This window comes from Tenrec ecaudatus, chromosome 10 (genome assembly GCF_050624435.1).
Source record: "Tenrec ecaudatus isolate mTenEca1 chromosome 10, mTenEca1.hap1, whole genome shotgun sequence".
Classification (NCBI taxonomy): Eukaryota; Metazoa; Chordata; class Mammalia; order Afrosoricida; family Tenrecidae; genus Tenrec; species Tenrec ecaudatus.
This window is the reverse complement of record NC_134539.1, coordinates 96875080-96893494: the sequence shown is the minus strand read 5'-3', so window position 1 is coordinate 96893494 and position 18415 is coordinate 96875080. Positions and strand designations below refer to the sequence as shown.

The 18415-nt window shown below is 41.6% G+C and overlaps 1 protein-coding gene across 3 annotated transcripts in view; it reads right to left on the bottom strand.

Annotated features, from left to right (window-relative positions):
* Positions 1–18415, bottom strand: part of SPECC1 (sperm antigen with calponin homology and coiled-coil domains 1) — a 286549-nt gene that overhangs the window by 239185 nt on the left and 28949 nt on the right. For all 3 annotated transcript variants that reach the window (XM_075561007.1, XM_075561008.1, XM_075561010.1), the window contains exon 2: positions 14865–15000. In XM_075561007.1, coding sequence (XP_075417122.1) covers positions 14865–15000 — 136 coding nt within the window. The remainder of the gene's footprint in view (positions 1–14864; positions 15001–18415) is intronic.

The following is an 18415-nucleotide window of genomic DNA, read 5'->3' as shown; positions in this document are numbered from 1 at the left end:
CTCTCTCATTTACTTCCAAACACACATAAGGATATCTAACCCTGAGAAAAGCATCAGATAAATCCCAATTGGGGGTCATTCTACACAGTATCTGTCCAGTACTCTTCTAAACTGTCGTGTCAACAACAACAATAAAATGCTCAGAAACTGGAGAAATGACAATGAAATGTAATAATAAAATCTTGGACCAGAAAAAAATTGTATTAGGAAAAAACTCACTAAATCTGAATCAAATACGAGATTCAGTCAATAATAATTGTTACGTTGGCTTTTTAGTTGTGGCCTATGTCTCATAGTAATGTAATAGGTTAACAATAGGGGTAACAGCATGAGATATTATGGTAACTCAGTACTATATCTTTATAAATGTCTATAAATCTACAACAAACCTATATTTAGAAAATTTTATTCATGACTGTTAAAAGTGAATGAAACTGAGCAAGCTAAGTATTTTAAACAAATCCATAACTTATTGATTCATCTTAAATCCCTGAAACCAATATTATTTACTAGATTTAATTCCTGATCAAAATAATATGGATAAATAATGGGCCCTTTGTCTTCTTGCCCGAGGCCTTGTAAATGTCAGGGTGTGCTGGCTTCTTACATCCCACTCATTTCTCATGATCTGCCAGCATTCATAATAGAAAAACTTTATAATCACCTGAGTTCAGACCCTAATTCCATTACACAGAATTGTCTTTATGCAGTTTTACTATACCCTGAATTTCTAGGAATGTGACGGCCATGTAAACCAAGGGAAGGCTTGTTTTGTTCACAAGTTTACTTTGCGTTGTCATTCAGAAAACCACTCATATCAATCGAGCTTGCCCATAGTATCTGACCTTCCCAAAACAACATCCCTAAATCCAACTCATTGACAGCAATCTCTACTGATGTTCAATCATTTGACTATCTTATAGTAGAGTCAGACCTAGCACCTCCTATACTTTAAAGTATTCTGAAATAGGATATTGCATTAATAATGGATTATCTTTATTTCTCATCTACATGGTAACAACTTGTCATCAGATTAATACTGACTCATGGCACGCCCCTGTGTGTCGGAGGCGAATTGTGCTCCACAGGATTTTCAGTGACTGCTCCAGAACCAGGTTGCCAGAACATTGGTCCAGAGCACCCCTGGGTGGGTTTGAAGAGCCAGTCTTTCAATTGGTAGTTAAACTTAACCATTTGTGTCACCCAAGAACCCCTCCTAAATATTGTGTATACGTATTGTGGATGTAGAATACACACACACTTTAAAAAACAACAGTAACAACAAAAAACCAACCTGATGCTGAATCAGTTCTGGTCCATAGTAACCCTACTGGATAGAGAACTACCTCACTGGATTTTCAAAGTTGTAAATCTTTATAGAAGCAACTGCCTCACTTTTCTCTCATGCAGTGCCTGGCAGGTTAGAGCCACCAGTGTTTCAGATAGCAACCAAGCCCTTAGCCACTCTGGTACCAGATAGGGCAGAACAGGTGAGCATGTGGGGGAATCTAAGATGCAACTATTGTTCCCACATTTGCCCACAAACTTCTGGAAGCATCCTAATTATATTGGCTTTTCTTTTCTTAAGATTTTATTAGGGATTCATACAACTCTTATCACAATCCATACATATACATACATCAATTGTATACAGCACATCTGTACATTCTTTGCCCTAATCATTTTCAAAGCATTTGCTCTCCACCTAAGCCCTTTGCATCAAGTCCTCTTTTTTCCCCTCCCTCCCTGCTCCCCCCTCCCTTACAAGCCCTTGATAATTTACAAATTATTATTCTGTCCTATCTTGCCCTGTCCGGCGTCTCCCTTCACCCCCTTTCTGTTGTCCGTCCCCCAGGGAGGAGGTCACATGTAGATCCTTGTAATAGTTTCATTCTTTCCAGCCCACTCACCCTCCACTCCCCCAGTATCGCCCCTCACACCCCTGGTCCTGAAGGAACCATGCACCCTGGATTCCCTGTGCCTCCAGCTCCTATATGCACCAGTGTACATCCTCTGCTCTATCCAGACTTGCAAGGTCGAATTCGGATCACGATAGTGTGTGTATGGTGGGGGCAGGGGGCGGGAGGGGGGAGAGGAAGCATTTAGGAACCTGAGGAAAGCTGTATTCTTCATCGGTGCTACATCACACCCTGACTGACTCATCTCCTCCTCTAGATCCCTCTGTGAGGGGATCTCCAGTGGCCGACAAATGGGCTTTGGGTCTCCACTCTGCACTTTCCCCTTCATTCACTATGGTAAGATATTTTTTCTTCTGATGATGCCTTATACCTGATCCCTTCGACACCTCATGATCGCACAGGCCGGTGTGCTTCTTCCATGTGGGCTTTGTTGCTTCTGAGCTAGATGGCCGCTTGTTTATCTTCAAGCCTTTAAGACCCCAGATGCTATCTCTTTTGATAGCCGGGCACCATCAGCTTTCTTCACCACATTTAGTTGTTCACCCGCTTTGGTTTCAACAGTTGTGTTGGGAGGGTGAGTATCACAGAATGCCAATGTAATAGAAGAAAGTATTCACACATTGAGGAAGTGCTTGAGTAGAGGCCCAAGGTCGGCTTTTCTTTTAATAATGCACATGGATAGGTTATAATTCCATTCTAAGAGAACTTTCATGATAAAAGGGGTAACTGGGACTTATAGTGAAAAACTCCCACAACAAATACCTTTACAAGCACTCCCAGTGTTCCTCTCTCCTTGACTGCAACCACTAGTTAGTCCACACAGCAGAAATAATGCAGGGGGAAGGATAATGGCACCTTTGGGTAGCCTAATCTTTCCCCTCCTTCCTTCACCTGGACATAAAAAATATGGCTTGGTATCTACACAGTCTTATCATGGAAGCCATTTTGACTTCTAGTTTTAAACAAACACAGACTTCCTCCATAAAGACATACTCAAAAACTCACTGTTACAGAGTTAATGTCAACTCATAGAACAGAATAGAACTGTCTCTATGAGTTTCTGCGACGGTAACTCTTTTCAGGAGTAGAAATCCCATTTTTCTCCCATGAAGCAGCTGGTGGTTTTGAACTGCTGACCTTGCAGTTAGCAGATGAATGCATAACCACTATGCCACCAGGGCTCATCATAGAAAAATCAGTAGATCTACATAGAATGTTGGCAGTTTATGAAAGGAGGCAGATGGAAAATGAGACAAAGTTAGTGGAAGACAGAAGATTTTAGAAAAATTATAGAAAAATGTAGGAAAACTTTAATCTGGTGGAAATTCAAGATTTTGTAACAAATCTTTTAATAAAAACAATAATAAGGATTTTGTAACTATAAAATGAGGTCAATAAGTCACAAAGAAGAACTCATTTGAGATCAGCAAAAAGAGATTAAAAATATAGGAGCTGAAATAAATATACAAAGCCAAGAATATTAAATGAGTAACTTCTTTTTTAAGTAGAGAAATGAATTAAATTGATCAAAGAAGAAAAATAATATATGCCAGGGAAGACAAAGACAAGAGACCATATTCTATACATGTGAAATTACATGCATATGTGTTATGTATGTATATGTACACACATATAACACACATACTCCTTTGTAAATGCATGTACAAATGTGTGTACTTGCATACATATATATTATTAACATGCACACACATATACATGCTTACTTGAAATTCCTGAAATAGACTTGAGGGTAAAAAGAGAATCAACATAATCAAAGTAACATCAGAAATCCCAAAAGGAAGTTAATAAACACTCTAAGTGAAATGGGAAGAAGAGGACTTTTCAAAACATGCACAAGAATATTTGAAGCCAAAACTGAGCATCATATTTTAATGTGAAACAACAAAACTCTAGAAGTGACGTGAGTGTCCATCAGGCGTGGAACTGGCTGGTGCTTAGCACATTAAGTCATGCCCACAAGACAGCTGAAACAAGTACAGGGCCCATCCACTGGCAGGGAGGAAACAAAAACATTGTTCCCTGCAATGAATACAACTGTCCACTTGGAAAACACATGAAAACCAACTGAAAATCATTAGGCAACTAAGCAGAGAGGCCCAAAAGGGAATGATCCGGTTATAAATTAAATACTAAAAAATTATAGGCACAAATTATCCAAATTCTGAAAGCACAAAATATAAAGAAAACAGGAAAACTCTTATTATTGCTAGCTGCCACATAGCACTGACTCGGGGTTACTCCATCCACAATGAGGAAGTGGGGTTGGACCGATGTGATCTATAGGGCTCTTGCTCCTTGGCTGACTTTCGAAAGTAGGTCACCGGGACTTTCACCTTAGTTCATGTTAGTCTAGAAGTTCTACTGAACCCTGGTAAGCATCCCAGCAACACCTAAGCCTCCACAGACAAGTGCAGAGACGGCACCGGCTGCAAATTGAACCTGGGTCTACCACACGGGAGGCAAGAATTCTACCACTGAACCATGACAACTTCCAGAGAACCCGAGGAAAAGGCGCCAAGAAAGAGAAGTCTTGCAAAATTAAGAGAGGCAGTCATGTCCTGGGTCGACAGATGCACAGGGATGAGGCCAATGTTGAGAGGGAGGCAGGCAGGCAGAGTTCCAGCTTCTCTGCACTACCGGCTTCCAGAGAAACCCCAGGAAGGCTGCCAACCCCAAAGGAGCACTATCGCTTGTCCTATGGGGATGACAAAACAAAAGGAAGCAACAACCAAAAAACCCGTGGTTTTACTCCAGAACCAGACTAAACCACCTGCTCCTGGGAAATGCAGGGCTAGAAACCACCCATCATCCAGCTAGGAATTCGCCCTTGGACACCAACACTAGCTCATTTGTCCGCATCACTGGGTTTATCCCAGATACCACCAGAAGTTAGAATTTGTTCTCGATCATCAAGATCTCGCAGGCTCTCATCTCCAAACAGACACAGTCCCACACAGCTGCCCCACACCCTGTCCCTCAGTCCTAACATTTTCCCAAGGCCCCTTAGACTCCACAGCTGCAATCAGCACTGCCTGTACTGTGTTTCATCTCTGAACGACCCCTCATTTCTGTGCCCAGATGACTCCCACAGCTGCCTTGTCAAGGCAGTCTGTTACAGTTTGGGAAATCCACAGGGGTAGGTCTACGCTATCCTGTAAAGTCTCTAAAAGTCATTATTAACTCGATGTCCGGGAGTTTGGTTTTAGAGAGTGAATCCATTGGAGAGATCCCTATGTGTGCCCACTGCAAAGGCAGGTAATCTGACAAAATGCAGACATTGTCAAACAGTATCATTAATATCACAGGCAAGTAACATTTTTGCAAAAGATAACCATAATTTTAAAATGGTTGTAGCAGCACACCAATAGGGAATTGCCAGAAACTTAAGCCAGAATCAGACCACATAAAACAAGAGATATCATTGCTGCTATCAGATGGATTTTGGCTCAAAGCACGGAATGCCAAAAAGATGGTTACCTGTGTTTCATTGACTATGCAAAGTCACTTGACTGGATCATAATAACATAGGGAAGAATGGGAATTCCCAAACAGTGACTTGTGTTCACACAGAACCTACACATAGACCATTGGAACAGTTGTTCAAACAGAACGAAAGAAATACCGTGGGGTTTAAAGCCAGGTAAGGTATCCACGAGGGTTGTACCCTTTCATCATACTATATCTGATGTGTATGCTGAGTGCAATACCCAAGAAGTTGGACCCTGTGGCAGAAAGGCTAGGAGGAGGACTCATTAAGCTGTGATGACACAACCTTGTTTGCCGAATGAAGAGGACATGAATCACTTACAGATGAAGTTCAATGGCGACATTCACTTTTTTTTTTTAGTTTAATTAGTACATAATCTACATATCATACAATTCAATCATTCAATCATATCAAGTAGAATTGTACAATCATCACCCAAATCAATTTTAGAACATCTTCTTTCTCTTTTCCCTCCACATGATTAAACCGTCTTTAAAATTGAGCTGTGTAATCACATTCAGTTATAGTGCTCCCTCCCTCTCCCATCTTTGTTGCTTGCTCCTGAAATCCATCCCCCTCCCCACTTTGCATCCCCTACCAACCCTTGCATCAGTTATTATCTCTAAGCATCCATCCTTCTGTGCTTCACAAACTGATAAACCCAACAGATACAATAAAGAACAAAAGTGAAATAAAGTCGTAAAGAAAAAACAATAGTATTATAAAGATAAAAATACAAATAATGAGTAAGACAGAAAATACCACTATTAATATTTAAACAGCCAGGGAAGAAATTTTTGTCATGGATCAAGTAAGAGATCCTTGCCAAGTTTGGTTTAGCATAATCAGGATTACAATGATATGTTTGATAATAAGGTTGTTCCAGGTCTTTGCATGTGGCTAGAGAGGATCTTTCATCAGCTTAATCTAATGACTCTTCAGTTGGGTTTTGGGTCCCCACTATCCCCCACAGCCTGCTACAAATTGGGTGTTTGCAATTTTAGCTCTGACACTTTTCCCTTTAACATATTTGAATTTTGTTATTATCATTTTTGGAACATACAAGCTGGTGTGCTTATTCCATGTGGACTTAGTTGACTCCTTGCTTAGATGGCTGCTTATTGGAATACAAGCTTTTAAGACCCCAGACACTATTCCAATGGATAGCCGGGAACCATCTGCTCTCTTCACCACACTTTGCTGTAGCACTCTTATCTTCAGTGATCATTTCATGAAGGTGCATATCAAGCAGGGCCATGTTATTAGAACTAATTGTTCTTGGGTTGGGGCTAGAGTTAAGTAGGAGCCGGAACCCATCTGCTGGTCTACGGGATATGCACGACTGAGGTTTACTTTGGTGTGCATCTTGACAAAATCCAGCCTCCATAGGACCAAGTACACCAGCACCAGCAACAAACTAACCAGCAAACAAGCTAACGGCAGGAAAACAAAACCCCAGATAAAAAAATACAACATGAGCAATCATCTCCTGGGGTATAACTGATGACATCATCAGTTTTCCCAATGACACAGCACTCCGGCCAGTCGGTGTGAGAAAGTACTACATTCTTTCTCTGGATTACAACTCAACATAAAGGAAACAAAATTTCTAACTGGACCAATCACATTATGAGGATTGGAGAAAAGACTGAAGTAATGGAGGATTTCATTTTACATGGATCTACTATCAAAGTCATGTACACAACAGTCAAAACATCGAACATTGAATTGCACAAGGCAAATCTGCTGCAAAGGGACTGCTTTAGAGCATTCAAATTCAAAGATATCACTTTGAGGACTATGGTGTAATTATCCCAAGCTATGGTACTTTCAATCATGCCATACACATGTGAAAATTAAACCAGCAATAAGAAGGCTGAAGAAAAAACGATCCCTTTGGATTATGGTGTTGGTGAAGAATACTGCATAGACATACCATAAGGTGTAAGAACAATGACCAATCTGTCTTGGAAGAATTATAGCTAGAATGTTCCTTAGCAACAAGACTGGTGAGATTGTCTCCAATATTTCTTGACATGTTATCAAATGGGACCAGTGCATGGATAATGACATTATATTTGGTAAAGAAGGGGTCAAGAAGGAGACTCTCAAAGGAACGGGCTGATAGAGCAGCCGAAACAATGGGCTCAAATATAGCAATGACTGCAGGATAGCTAAGGTCTGAGCAATGTTTTGTCTTGTTGTAACAGGGTTGCTATGAGTTGGGAAGGACCCAATGGCAGCTCACAACAACAAAAACCTTGGTCTGACAGAACAAAGCCCAACGAAGGCAGAAATATCCATTTTATTCATTGGTGCCTACAACAGTGCTGGTCACAGGAAGCATGCAAAAACATTTAATAAATAATGAGTAAATGAAAGAATTTCCTCTCGTTAGGATACTAAACTGTTCTTCAGAACCCAAACTCTGTGTGAAGCGCCTTGGTGAAGTAGATTACATAATGGCAAGGCCAGCCGTTCAAAAGCACCAGGTGCGCTGAGGGGAAAAGGGGGAAGCTTTCTACTCCCACAAAGAGTTACTGTCTCAGAGACCCACAGGGACCGTTGTACCCTGTCTTACAGGAATGGACTCAAACAGCTGTGTGTTTGGTTTGGTTTTAGAGTTTGTGTAGGGCAGACTTGAGGCAGTGAGTTTGGCCTTTGGGTAAGGCCGTGTCGGTATTGATGGCAATGCTGCCATCTAGTGGTTAGAATAAGTTATAGTTAATGGGGTTTTTCACAACTCTGTGGACACTGGAATGAGCAGTTCAAGTGGGGTGGGAGAGGAGGGTGGCAGGTGAGGGGTGGGGTGGAGTGGTAGGTGGTGGTGGGTGGAACACAGTCCTACTGTGACACACACAGGGTCGCCACCAGTCACTAACAGGTACACATACCAGAAAACTTGTCTCCAAGTTCAAAGTACAAAAACTAAGACTTAAGTATCATAAAAAGAATTCTGTTTCTTAAGAGTTTCTATGCAATGTACAACTACACCTTTCCTATCAGAGGACAGCAATGAAGTATTGCTAGCATTTTCCTTATTTTGCTTCACAGGATAGCCTCCAGAGAACTGTTATAACTCCAGGGAGCAGTAAGTGGGGGATGTCATTTTAGACACACTAACTACTCTCCTTGTCTCTACTGTATCGAGACTTCAAAATCTGTGCTCAGTACTCATTTGTCCTCCATTTTTCAAGCATACCAATTAAAAAGGCAAAATGTAATCAAATACTCAGTTGATGACCCAAAGCCCTGCTCTACCAAGGATGCTAACAATTCTGTAAGAGAAAGGTGGATGGCAGGCTGCATTACCACGCTCCTCCAGCTGCCTGTTAAGTGATGGCTAAGTCCATGTAGATCAGTGGTTCTCAACCTTCCTAATGCCGGGACCCTTTCATACAGTTGCTCATGTTGTGGTGACACCCCCCCAGCCATAAAATTATTTTCGTTGCTACCTCATAACTGTAATTTTGCTACTGTTGTGAACCGGGAAATGCCCGTGAAAGGGTCATTCAACCCTCCAAAGGGGTTGCAACCCACAGTTTGAGAACCGCTGATGCAGCTCATTATTAATGGCTCATTAATGAGGTGGGAGGGGCATGGCACAGCAACTTACTAACATAATATATATCCCAAAGCTGAATATAAAAATGTTAAAGATTTGATGCAAGGGGCTTAAGTGGAGAGCAAATGCCTTGAGAATGATTGGGGCAGGGAATGTATGGATGTGCTTTATACAATTGATGTATGTATATGTATGGATTGTGATAAGAGTTGTATGAGTCCCTAATAAAATGTAAAAAAAGAAAAGAGGAGAAAAAAATGATTAGGGCAAAGACTGTACAGATGTGCTTTATACAGTTGATGTCTGTATATGTATGAACTGTGATAAGAATTGTATGAGCCCCAATAAATTGTTAAAAAAATGTTAAAGATTACTTACCTTTAAAAACATGAAACCTCCAGAGACAAAATATCATTTTCTAATTTAATTCTATGAAGTAGAATTTAATTAAGGGAGCTGGCATGCTGACTTTGAACAATAACAATGAGAATAGTAACTGCATTCTACGTTCCAATAGTGGGTCAGCAGTTTGCAAAAGCTTCATGGTCTCTATCCTAACACCATCACTATGTAGCAAACATGTAGCTGCTTCTTTTATTTGATGAGTAAGGAAGCAAAGTCCCTGTGGGATGGAGAAACCTGCCCACATTAGGGCCAATCCTGTGCTGAGATCCTGTAACTAGAATCCTGCTGTAAGGGAGCACAAGTTACGAGCCAGCAATGAAATGATTCACCAATAAATGATTAAGAGAGACCACCAAGGAAAGAAGAGGGGGGATTTTGTTTTTTAAAAGTTAACATTGTGATTTGTATTTACCCGGTTCTAGTTTTCACAAAGAAACACGTGCATATATTAAATATGTAAAACATTACAGAAACATAAGAAATTAAGTCTCCTTCTCAATTCCTTTCAATTCTGGTAACTCTCCTCAAGTATGAGCATGCCTATTACCTTCTAGGACAAAAAGTTCTAATTTTAAGAATGAAACTAACAGGAATTTTAAGAATTTTAAATGAAATTAAATATTGTGTCAAAATCTCATAATTCAACCATTCTTGTACTGATATGCATTCAGGTTGTGTCCCATATTTTACCATTAGGAGCATGCTGTAATTCAATATCTTGTCCATACCAATTGACTGTCTCTTTTAAGTAACTCTATAATGTTAAATAACAGTTCTAGAAACTCTTGTCTAAAAGTTATATGAGTGGATACCAAAAAACTCTGGAATTGCTCTGTGCAAAGCAGAGTGTAATACACATTTTCCCCACTAGGTGAACATGGAACTACTCCGAGTTAGTGCACTCAGTGGCATTGCCTGAAAGTTCCCCCAGGTTACAATGAATTTTTTCATAAAAGCAGTTTTGCTGAAACCTCCTTTTTTACAATGGCTGATTTAAAAGAACAGCATGAAACCAGTATGCAGATGAGAGGGGAATAGAACTATGTACTCTTATCTATATGTTAAGAATTACGGTTGCAGATGGACATTGGACCTCCCTTGACACAAGAACATTTTGTTCTAACAAAGCAGCATTCTGTGGACACAATCACTGAAGACAAAGCAGGAATGTAAGCAAATGTGGTGAAGAAAGCTGCTGGTGCCCAGCTATCAAAAGATATAGCATCTGGGATCTTAAAGGGTTAAAGATAAACAAGCAGCCATCTAGCTCAGAAGCAGCAAAGCCCACACGAACAAAGCACACCAGCCTGCGTGATCATGGGGTGTTGATAGGATCAGGTATCAGGCATCTAAGATCCAGAATAAATCCATACCCAAGGTGGGGTGGGGGCATTGAGTGGGTGGGGTCTGATTTCCCAGTGGAATTCTCGTAGGGCAGCCCTTACCATCTTGATCAAAGAACGGGTGCACTGTCCTGATGAAAACAGACCCTTGGCTCAACTTTCTTTCTTTTTTTTTTTTTCTCTTTTCTTCTTTTACATTTTATTAGGGACTCAAACAACTCTTACCACAATCCATACATATACATACATCAATTGTATAAAGCACATCCATACATTCCCTGCCCCAATCATTCTCAAGGCATTTGCTCTCCACTTAAGCCCCTTGCATCAGGCCCTCTTTCCCCCCCCTCCCTCCCCATTCCCCCCTCCCTCATATGCCCTTGGTAATTTATACCTCGTTATTTTGTCATATCTTGCCCTATCCGGAGTCTCCCTTCCCCCCTTCTCTGCTGTCCCTCTCCCAGGGAAGAGGTCACATGTGGATCCTTGTAATCAGTTCCCCCTTTCCAACCCACTCACCCTCCACTCTCCCAGCATCGTCCCTCACACCCTTGGTCCTGAAGGTATCATCCACCCTGGATTCCCTGTACCTCCAACCCTCATATGTACCAGTGTACATTTGCTCAACTTTCTAAGCCCCTTTTCTCACATGATGACGCCTATTAAGATGACACCTTTGGATCCAGTCCCCCCACCCCCAATCAGCCTACATAACCTTCTGAGCTGAACCCTCTGCCTTGAATTTACCTGGCCCAGCAGATCTGCTTAGAAGTCACTGTTTGGATCTTAAAAAAACAACAAAAACTTTTATAAGGCACCCTAACAAGACAACACCAAGTGCATCATTGGGAGAATTGGTCAGCGCCCATCCACAGATCACAGACACATGTGCAAACGCCTTTTGTTTGGAAAAAAACAAACCACACATCCATGAACTGGTACCCCACTAGCAAAACTTTGGACATATCCTTGCATTTGGCGATAAAAATAAATTCAGAGAAAAATTTTCAACATCTGTACTGAACAATCACAATATGTTTAATCTTTCTACTCAAGAACCATTCATACTTATTTATCATGATCTTTTTTTATGTGTTTTCAGAAGTTATTCTTACTCTGTTGATACCATAACCATTGTATACACTTAATATTACATCTATTCCTACTAGTTCTTTTTTTAAAGAAACTTTTTGGTTTTTATAAATGGGACTTTTTCATAGTGTTTTCTTTTTCTAACTAGTTAGTGGTCAGAAAATTACTGGGATTTTATTTTATTTTTTTTATTATTATTATTTTTTAATCAAAGCAGAACATTTATTTAAAAAGACAAGACAGAGACAAAGATGCATCATTTAGGTAAGGGAGAAGATTAGTAGGGGTTGCGATGGTGTCGCAGAGTTTGCAGTAATTCAGTAACATTCAGTAAAAAAGACAGGAGAGGGGCCAGGAAACTGTCAAAAGCACGTCTGACAACAGATCAATAATCAGTTACAAAAGCACGTCTGACAACAGATCAATAATCGGTTACAAAAGCATGTCTGATAACAGATCAATAATCAGTTAGAGGTGGGGGTCCAGAAGTGGGAATGGACCATGATTGGCGCTTTCAAGGTTGGTGCAGGGCCTTCCACCGAGGCAGTCAGGAGGTGACTCGTGACTAGGGGACCCGGATAGGTGCCACCAGTGGGTTTTGCCTCCCAGTGGGCTATGAACCCGAACACCGCCCAGTCCTGCACCGTCCTCATGATCCTCATGATGGTGCTTCTGTCTGAGCCATTGTGGCAGCCAGTGTGTCAGGCCGTCCTGTCGAGGGCCTTCTTTCCACCGCCACTTCACTCTGTCAAGCACGAGGTCCTTCTCCTGACCACACAGGGACCAGGCTCTCCTGAGCACACGTCCAATTTACTGGAGACAAGGTCTCACCATCCTTGCCTCAAAGGAGCATGCTGGCCGTACTTCTTCCAAGACAGATTTGCTTGTTCTTTTGGCACTCCGTGATACTTTGAATATTCTTAGCCAGCACCATAGTTCAAATGCACTGATTCTTCCTCGGTCTTCCTTATTCAATGCCCAGCTTTCACATGCATCTGAGGCCATTGAAACTACCATGGCGTGGGTAGGTGCAGTCCAGTCCTCAAAGTAATCTGCTGGTTTTTCAACACTTTAAAGAGGTCGTGTAGCTGCCACCCCAGGCTTCTCTGCAGCTGGCCCTCTAGTTTTCTTAAGACCTAGGAGGAACTTGTGATTCTGTGTGTGGTCCCCTCTGAGGTTGTGTCTGCGACTTTACACTGTCAGAGATACTTGCTGTCTTCTTGTCACCGGCTGCTAGCATCCTTCTTGGGAACGTGGCTGTGCCCCATTTGGCGAGTGAAGTATTGACCACATCCATGATGATAACAGACGTCCTCATGCCATGCTCTGGGTTGACTCTCTCGGATTTTATGTTCTACAACCAGCTCCCCACTGAACTCTATTACATATACTAGATTTTTAGGATATTCTAAGCTTTTTCTAATGAAATAATTTCTGAAAGGCCTCATTTTCTTAAGTACATAATGCTATTATCAGCATAAAATAATTATCTGTTGCCTCATTTCTAATATTCTTATACTTCTATAATTCTGTCATACCATCTTGATTAATACTTGTAATTTTAAATGACAGTTGGGACAGTGAATAATCATGATTAATTTTTTTCAAGTTTTATGGGCACATAATTTATATATCATACAATTGAATAGTTCAATCATTCAGTCATATCAAATGGAATTGTACAATCACCACCATCGCATGACTCATTCTTATTTATAATGGGAATGTTTCTGGGATTTCACCATTGCATGGTGAAAATGGCTTTGGGTTTGAGATCCATGTATTTTATATCATCAGAGGCGTTTCCATGATTTTGTCAAATGTTTTTCCATAGGTACTGAGATGACCATGTTTATAAGTCTTTGACTTATTAATATTGTATGGTAGATTAAGTTACTAGATTTCCTAATATTAAACCATTCTTATCTTGCTGACATAAATCCACTTAATCATGGCATACATTATTTAAAAAAAATTAGTGTTGGGTCTTATTTGTTAATATTTAGATCTATTGCTTTTGCAGTAAGGCCTATGACAGGGACTGGTCTATTTTTTTAATGCTTTGTCAACTTTTGAAATCAATGAGCGATTGGTTTAATAAAAACAAATTGTATTTTCATTTTCTGTTGTGTTTTTAAAGCCAGACAGTATGTGTGTGTATGTTCATATAAAATCAGTCTTTAAAATAGTAAAATCCTTCTGTGTACATACAAAAGCCATTCCCCTTATAACTTAAAAAAAAGCACATATAATCTTCACAGATTAAATTTTGAAAACCAAAAAAGTTAAAATGTACTTTTGGAGCATTCTGTCTGGAATATGCTGTATTGTATAAAGAGTAGAAAATCCTCAGTGTAATACCCTTCAACATAGACTATAAATTAGTAATGATGCAATTGCCTATTTCCCCTGTAGTAGACAATTCAGCGATATACTGGCATTTTCATGGTAAGAGTCAGACCATGGGAAGCTTAGTTTTCTTATCTATGAACTCATAGAAGAAAATCATTTATTTGGTAGTTTATGTTTCCCATGCTCTGAACTCAAACATAATGGCTGAAGCAAATCGTTGTTGATTCTCAACAAACCAGTAACACTGATAAAGTCCACAGGGTCCTAGTCACTAGTGCCTCTGAAGCAACTCTGAGCATCCTTTCCTTGGCCACTGCTTCTGGGACAGATGAGGCATTCCCAATTCCCACAAGATTCGGGGCAAGTAGAAAACATCCCTCTTCATGCATTCATCTGCTGTTCTTCTCACCAAGATAACACCCAGTGCACACACCGCCGTGCCTGGATCTCCACGAGATTTTACACATATGAGCAGAGTGCCAAATGAGCAATTAAACAGACAGAGAGGCCCTCGCCATTTTCTTTTTATCATCTGGCTCCCCACTTGATGTAAACTCCTTGTGAGCAGGGACACGGCATACCTGAAACTATTCCTCGCAGAGTAAGTGCTCAGGGACTGTCTCATGAGGTAATGGATGAATGGAGCACTTGAAGTAAAGGGACTGCCTGGGCCGTCCTACCTGGAGTGCTTCTCAGGCGACTCTCAGTCAGCTCAGCAATGGCTCCGGATGTCACGGTCTTTTTCAGGCGAACAACTCCTGATGTTGTGGTGTTTCCTGGTTTGTTGAGCATGTCCTCACTACTGGCCCTCTTGAGCTAAGTGAGGCAGGAGGCAAGAAGATGAAGAGACATTTCATTCGATAAGTAGTACTATACATCCATGTGATACTGAAGCAAAACTATATATGCCCAGCATGAGGCACCAGAAGGTCTGCTGTAGAATTCTTACCTTCCAGGCAGGAGAACCCAGCCTGATTCGATTTCCAGCCTAAGAACCTCATGCACAGCCAGCATCCACTGGTCAGTAGAGGCCTGAGTGGTGCATGATGCTGAATAGATTTCCGTGGAGCTTCCAGCTTAAGACAGACTAAGACATGGGGATCGACTGCTGGAGCCAGTCCATGAAAATGCTATGCATCGCAGTGGTCTGCTCTGGAAGCTTTTGATTCTGCTGTAGCTGGTCTCACCAGGAGTCAGGGGTGCTTATAAGGCAACTAACAACATGCATACAATTGCTAAGATAGAGAGGGATACATCACTTGGGGTTGCATACTATAGCCCAGTTGTCATTGGGTCAGTTCTCACTTATGGTGAAGTGTCAGAGCGGTGCTGTGATCCATAGGGTTTCCAGTGGTTGGTTTTTATTGGGGAGGTCAGCTTATGATTGCTTCCTAGGCTCCCAGGGTAAACTTGAACTTCTAACTTTTTGCTTAGCAGCAAATTGTATCAACTACTTAAACAACACAGGGACCCCAAGAGTAACACTATGGTATGAAGTAAGTAACAAAGAAAAACAAAAAAATATATATCTACAAAGCTAGATGAACCTGCCTCTATCACTGATAAGTCAGAGTATAATCTTGATTATGATTTCAAAGAACAGGATAAAATTATGGATGAATATTATCTCTGTGATACCCTTTGAATAATCAGTAAAAATCATCTGCTTTCCTGGTGGTAGAAAAAAAAGAAGGCAAGATGATAAAATAATTGTGTGCCACATGAAAGGCAATCAATGACAATGGACAAAATACCTAAGGACAGCAATAAATAGATGAAAAATTTTCCAAAGGGTAAGAAAGAGGCAGATGCTCACTGTCAATGGATGACAGAAGAAAGCGGGACACCTCCGCTCCTTGGTCTCCTATTCATTTTCCTCTTTGTCATGAAAATGACAGAACAAACACTCGTTCAAAAGTACTGATGTTGTGGAGTCAATAGATGGGGAAAACAGTGAACATCCTCAGATGCTAATGGAAAGATTGGAGGTTCAAATCCACCTAGGAGAACTTCAGAAAAAGGTTTGGCTATCTGATGCTAAAAAAAAAAAAAAAAGCCTTTGGAACCCCTATGGAGACAAATTTTACCCTGACACACATGGGATCACCATGAAGTAGAAGTTCATTTAATGGCGACCGATTTTGGTTGTGAAGTGTCACTTCTACATGCGTTTGAAGTGTGGTGCTGGAGACGGATCCTGAGAGTATCGTGGACTAAGAGAAGAAAACAAATCAGCCAGAATGCTCCTTAGAAGGCAGGATGGTGAGACTTAATCTCACATCCTTTGGACATGTTGTAAGGAGGGACCAGTCCCTGGAAAATGGCATCAAGCTTGGAAAAGTAGAGGGTTGGCAAAAGAAGAAGTCAGTCAAGAAGATGGATGGACAGTGGTTGCAACAACGGGCTCAAACATAATAACAGAGGGTGGAGCTGGCACAGCAGTGCTTCTTCTGCTGCCCATAGGATCATGATGAGTCAGGACTGACTTGATGGCACCTAATTACAAAAACAAGTACTCCTACATGGGTTCACACCTTTCAGTCCAGATAAATGCTATTCAGCATTAATGAGAAAAATGCAAATAAATTCTCTCATCTGTTGTACCATGTTTCCCCGAAAATAAGACATACCTATAAAATAAGCTGTAGCAGAATTTCTAAGCATTTGGCAATATAAGCCATCCCTCGAAAATAAGACACAGTGATTGGCATGGCTCTGCAGTGTACCAGCGCGACATGGTCACGAAGAGGGCCAGTCCGTCTCATCTACCCCATCGTGACAGCTGCTATCTCGAAGGTGACCGGAGAGATGCGGACAGCCCTATCGACAAAGTCGGCTCCCCCTGTCAGGTCCCGGTGGTTCTATGAGTGCTGCAAGCTGAGGCATAGTGGGAGACACAGACAGTGAGAGTCAAAGTATCCTCAGTGAATTGAGGAGCAGGACGCTCTGCTTTAGGTGTTGTGTGTCCTCAGGGGGAAGAAGTAAATCAGTGGCTGCTGTTTTACTCAGCACTGCGGGTCGATGTGCCAGAAGAAGATGACTTAACTATATTTGAATAAATGTAGATTGTTATACCACACTTAATAAAAATAAGACATCCTCTGAAAATAAGCCATAGTGTATTTTCTTGGGGGAAAATAAATATAAAAGTCTTATTTTCGGGGAAACACAGTAAATCTTCCTTAAAGAATATTGAAGAGACTTCCAGCAATATGGTGATTGGGTAGCACATACTAGAGGGACTCAGCAGAAATCAACACAGGAGAGTGACTAAGAGGGAAATCCCACACTGCCAGATTTCAGGAGGAGCATCATAGATAAGTAGGCACAGATCCACTAGGTTTTGAGTAGCTGGGGGCTTTTGGCTTACCACAGCAGAGGCCGGCTACGGTTTGACCTTAACCCTGCTACTGTCTCAGCCAGAGCCAGGATCCTTTGGAGCCATCCCAAGGGCTTTATCTCAACACAGCCACAGATTGCCACCGCATCAGGGCAGGGTTTAAACCCTAGAATTGGGGCTCAGCTATATTGATACTTTTGTTTCCCTTTCTTCTCTCATTCCCCCCACAGTCTTAGTGAGCTGTTTTTTTAAATTTTCTTCTCCTCCCCCCTTTTCTCTCTTCCCTTTTTTCTCCCACACTACTGCCGGCCTCCAGGCTATTCCCCTTAGCCTAAACCATTTACACCTGCCTTCCACCCAGCTGGAAGAGCTCCACCATATGCAGCATAACAGGAGGATGGGGAAATCCCGCCCAACTTCTTCTGGGGGAAGTCCCGCCATCATGGCTGGAGGAGCTCCTACCCATCCACTGTGGTCCCACGTGACTGAGGGCACTTCCTCCCACCTGCCATAGTGCCTCACAGCCTGAGGCAGCTCCGCCAACACTCTCCAGTGCTCCATGCTGCGGTGGGAATCTATGCCCAGCCTCACGGTGATCTAGTTGACCAAGGAAATTCTGCCAACCATTCGTGGTGCTCTACATCAAAGCAGGCATATCCACCTGCCTTCTGTGACACTTCTGTTGCAGCAGGAACCTCTGCATGTCCTCTGCGGCATCCCAAGCTGCCATGTGCCACACCACCACAACTTCTTCTAAGATTACCCAGTGCAGCACCATCTTTGTGGGTCCACAAGCACCCAACCAGAGTCCCCTCAGAGGACCATCAAACTTAACCTCCAAATAACAGAATACTGATTGACTATGGAAAGAGTGAAGCTACAGGGGGATAA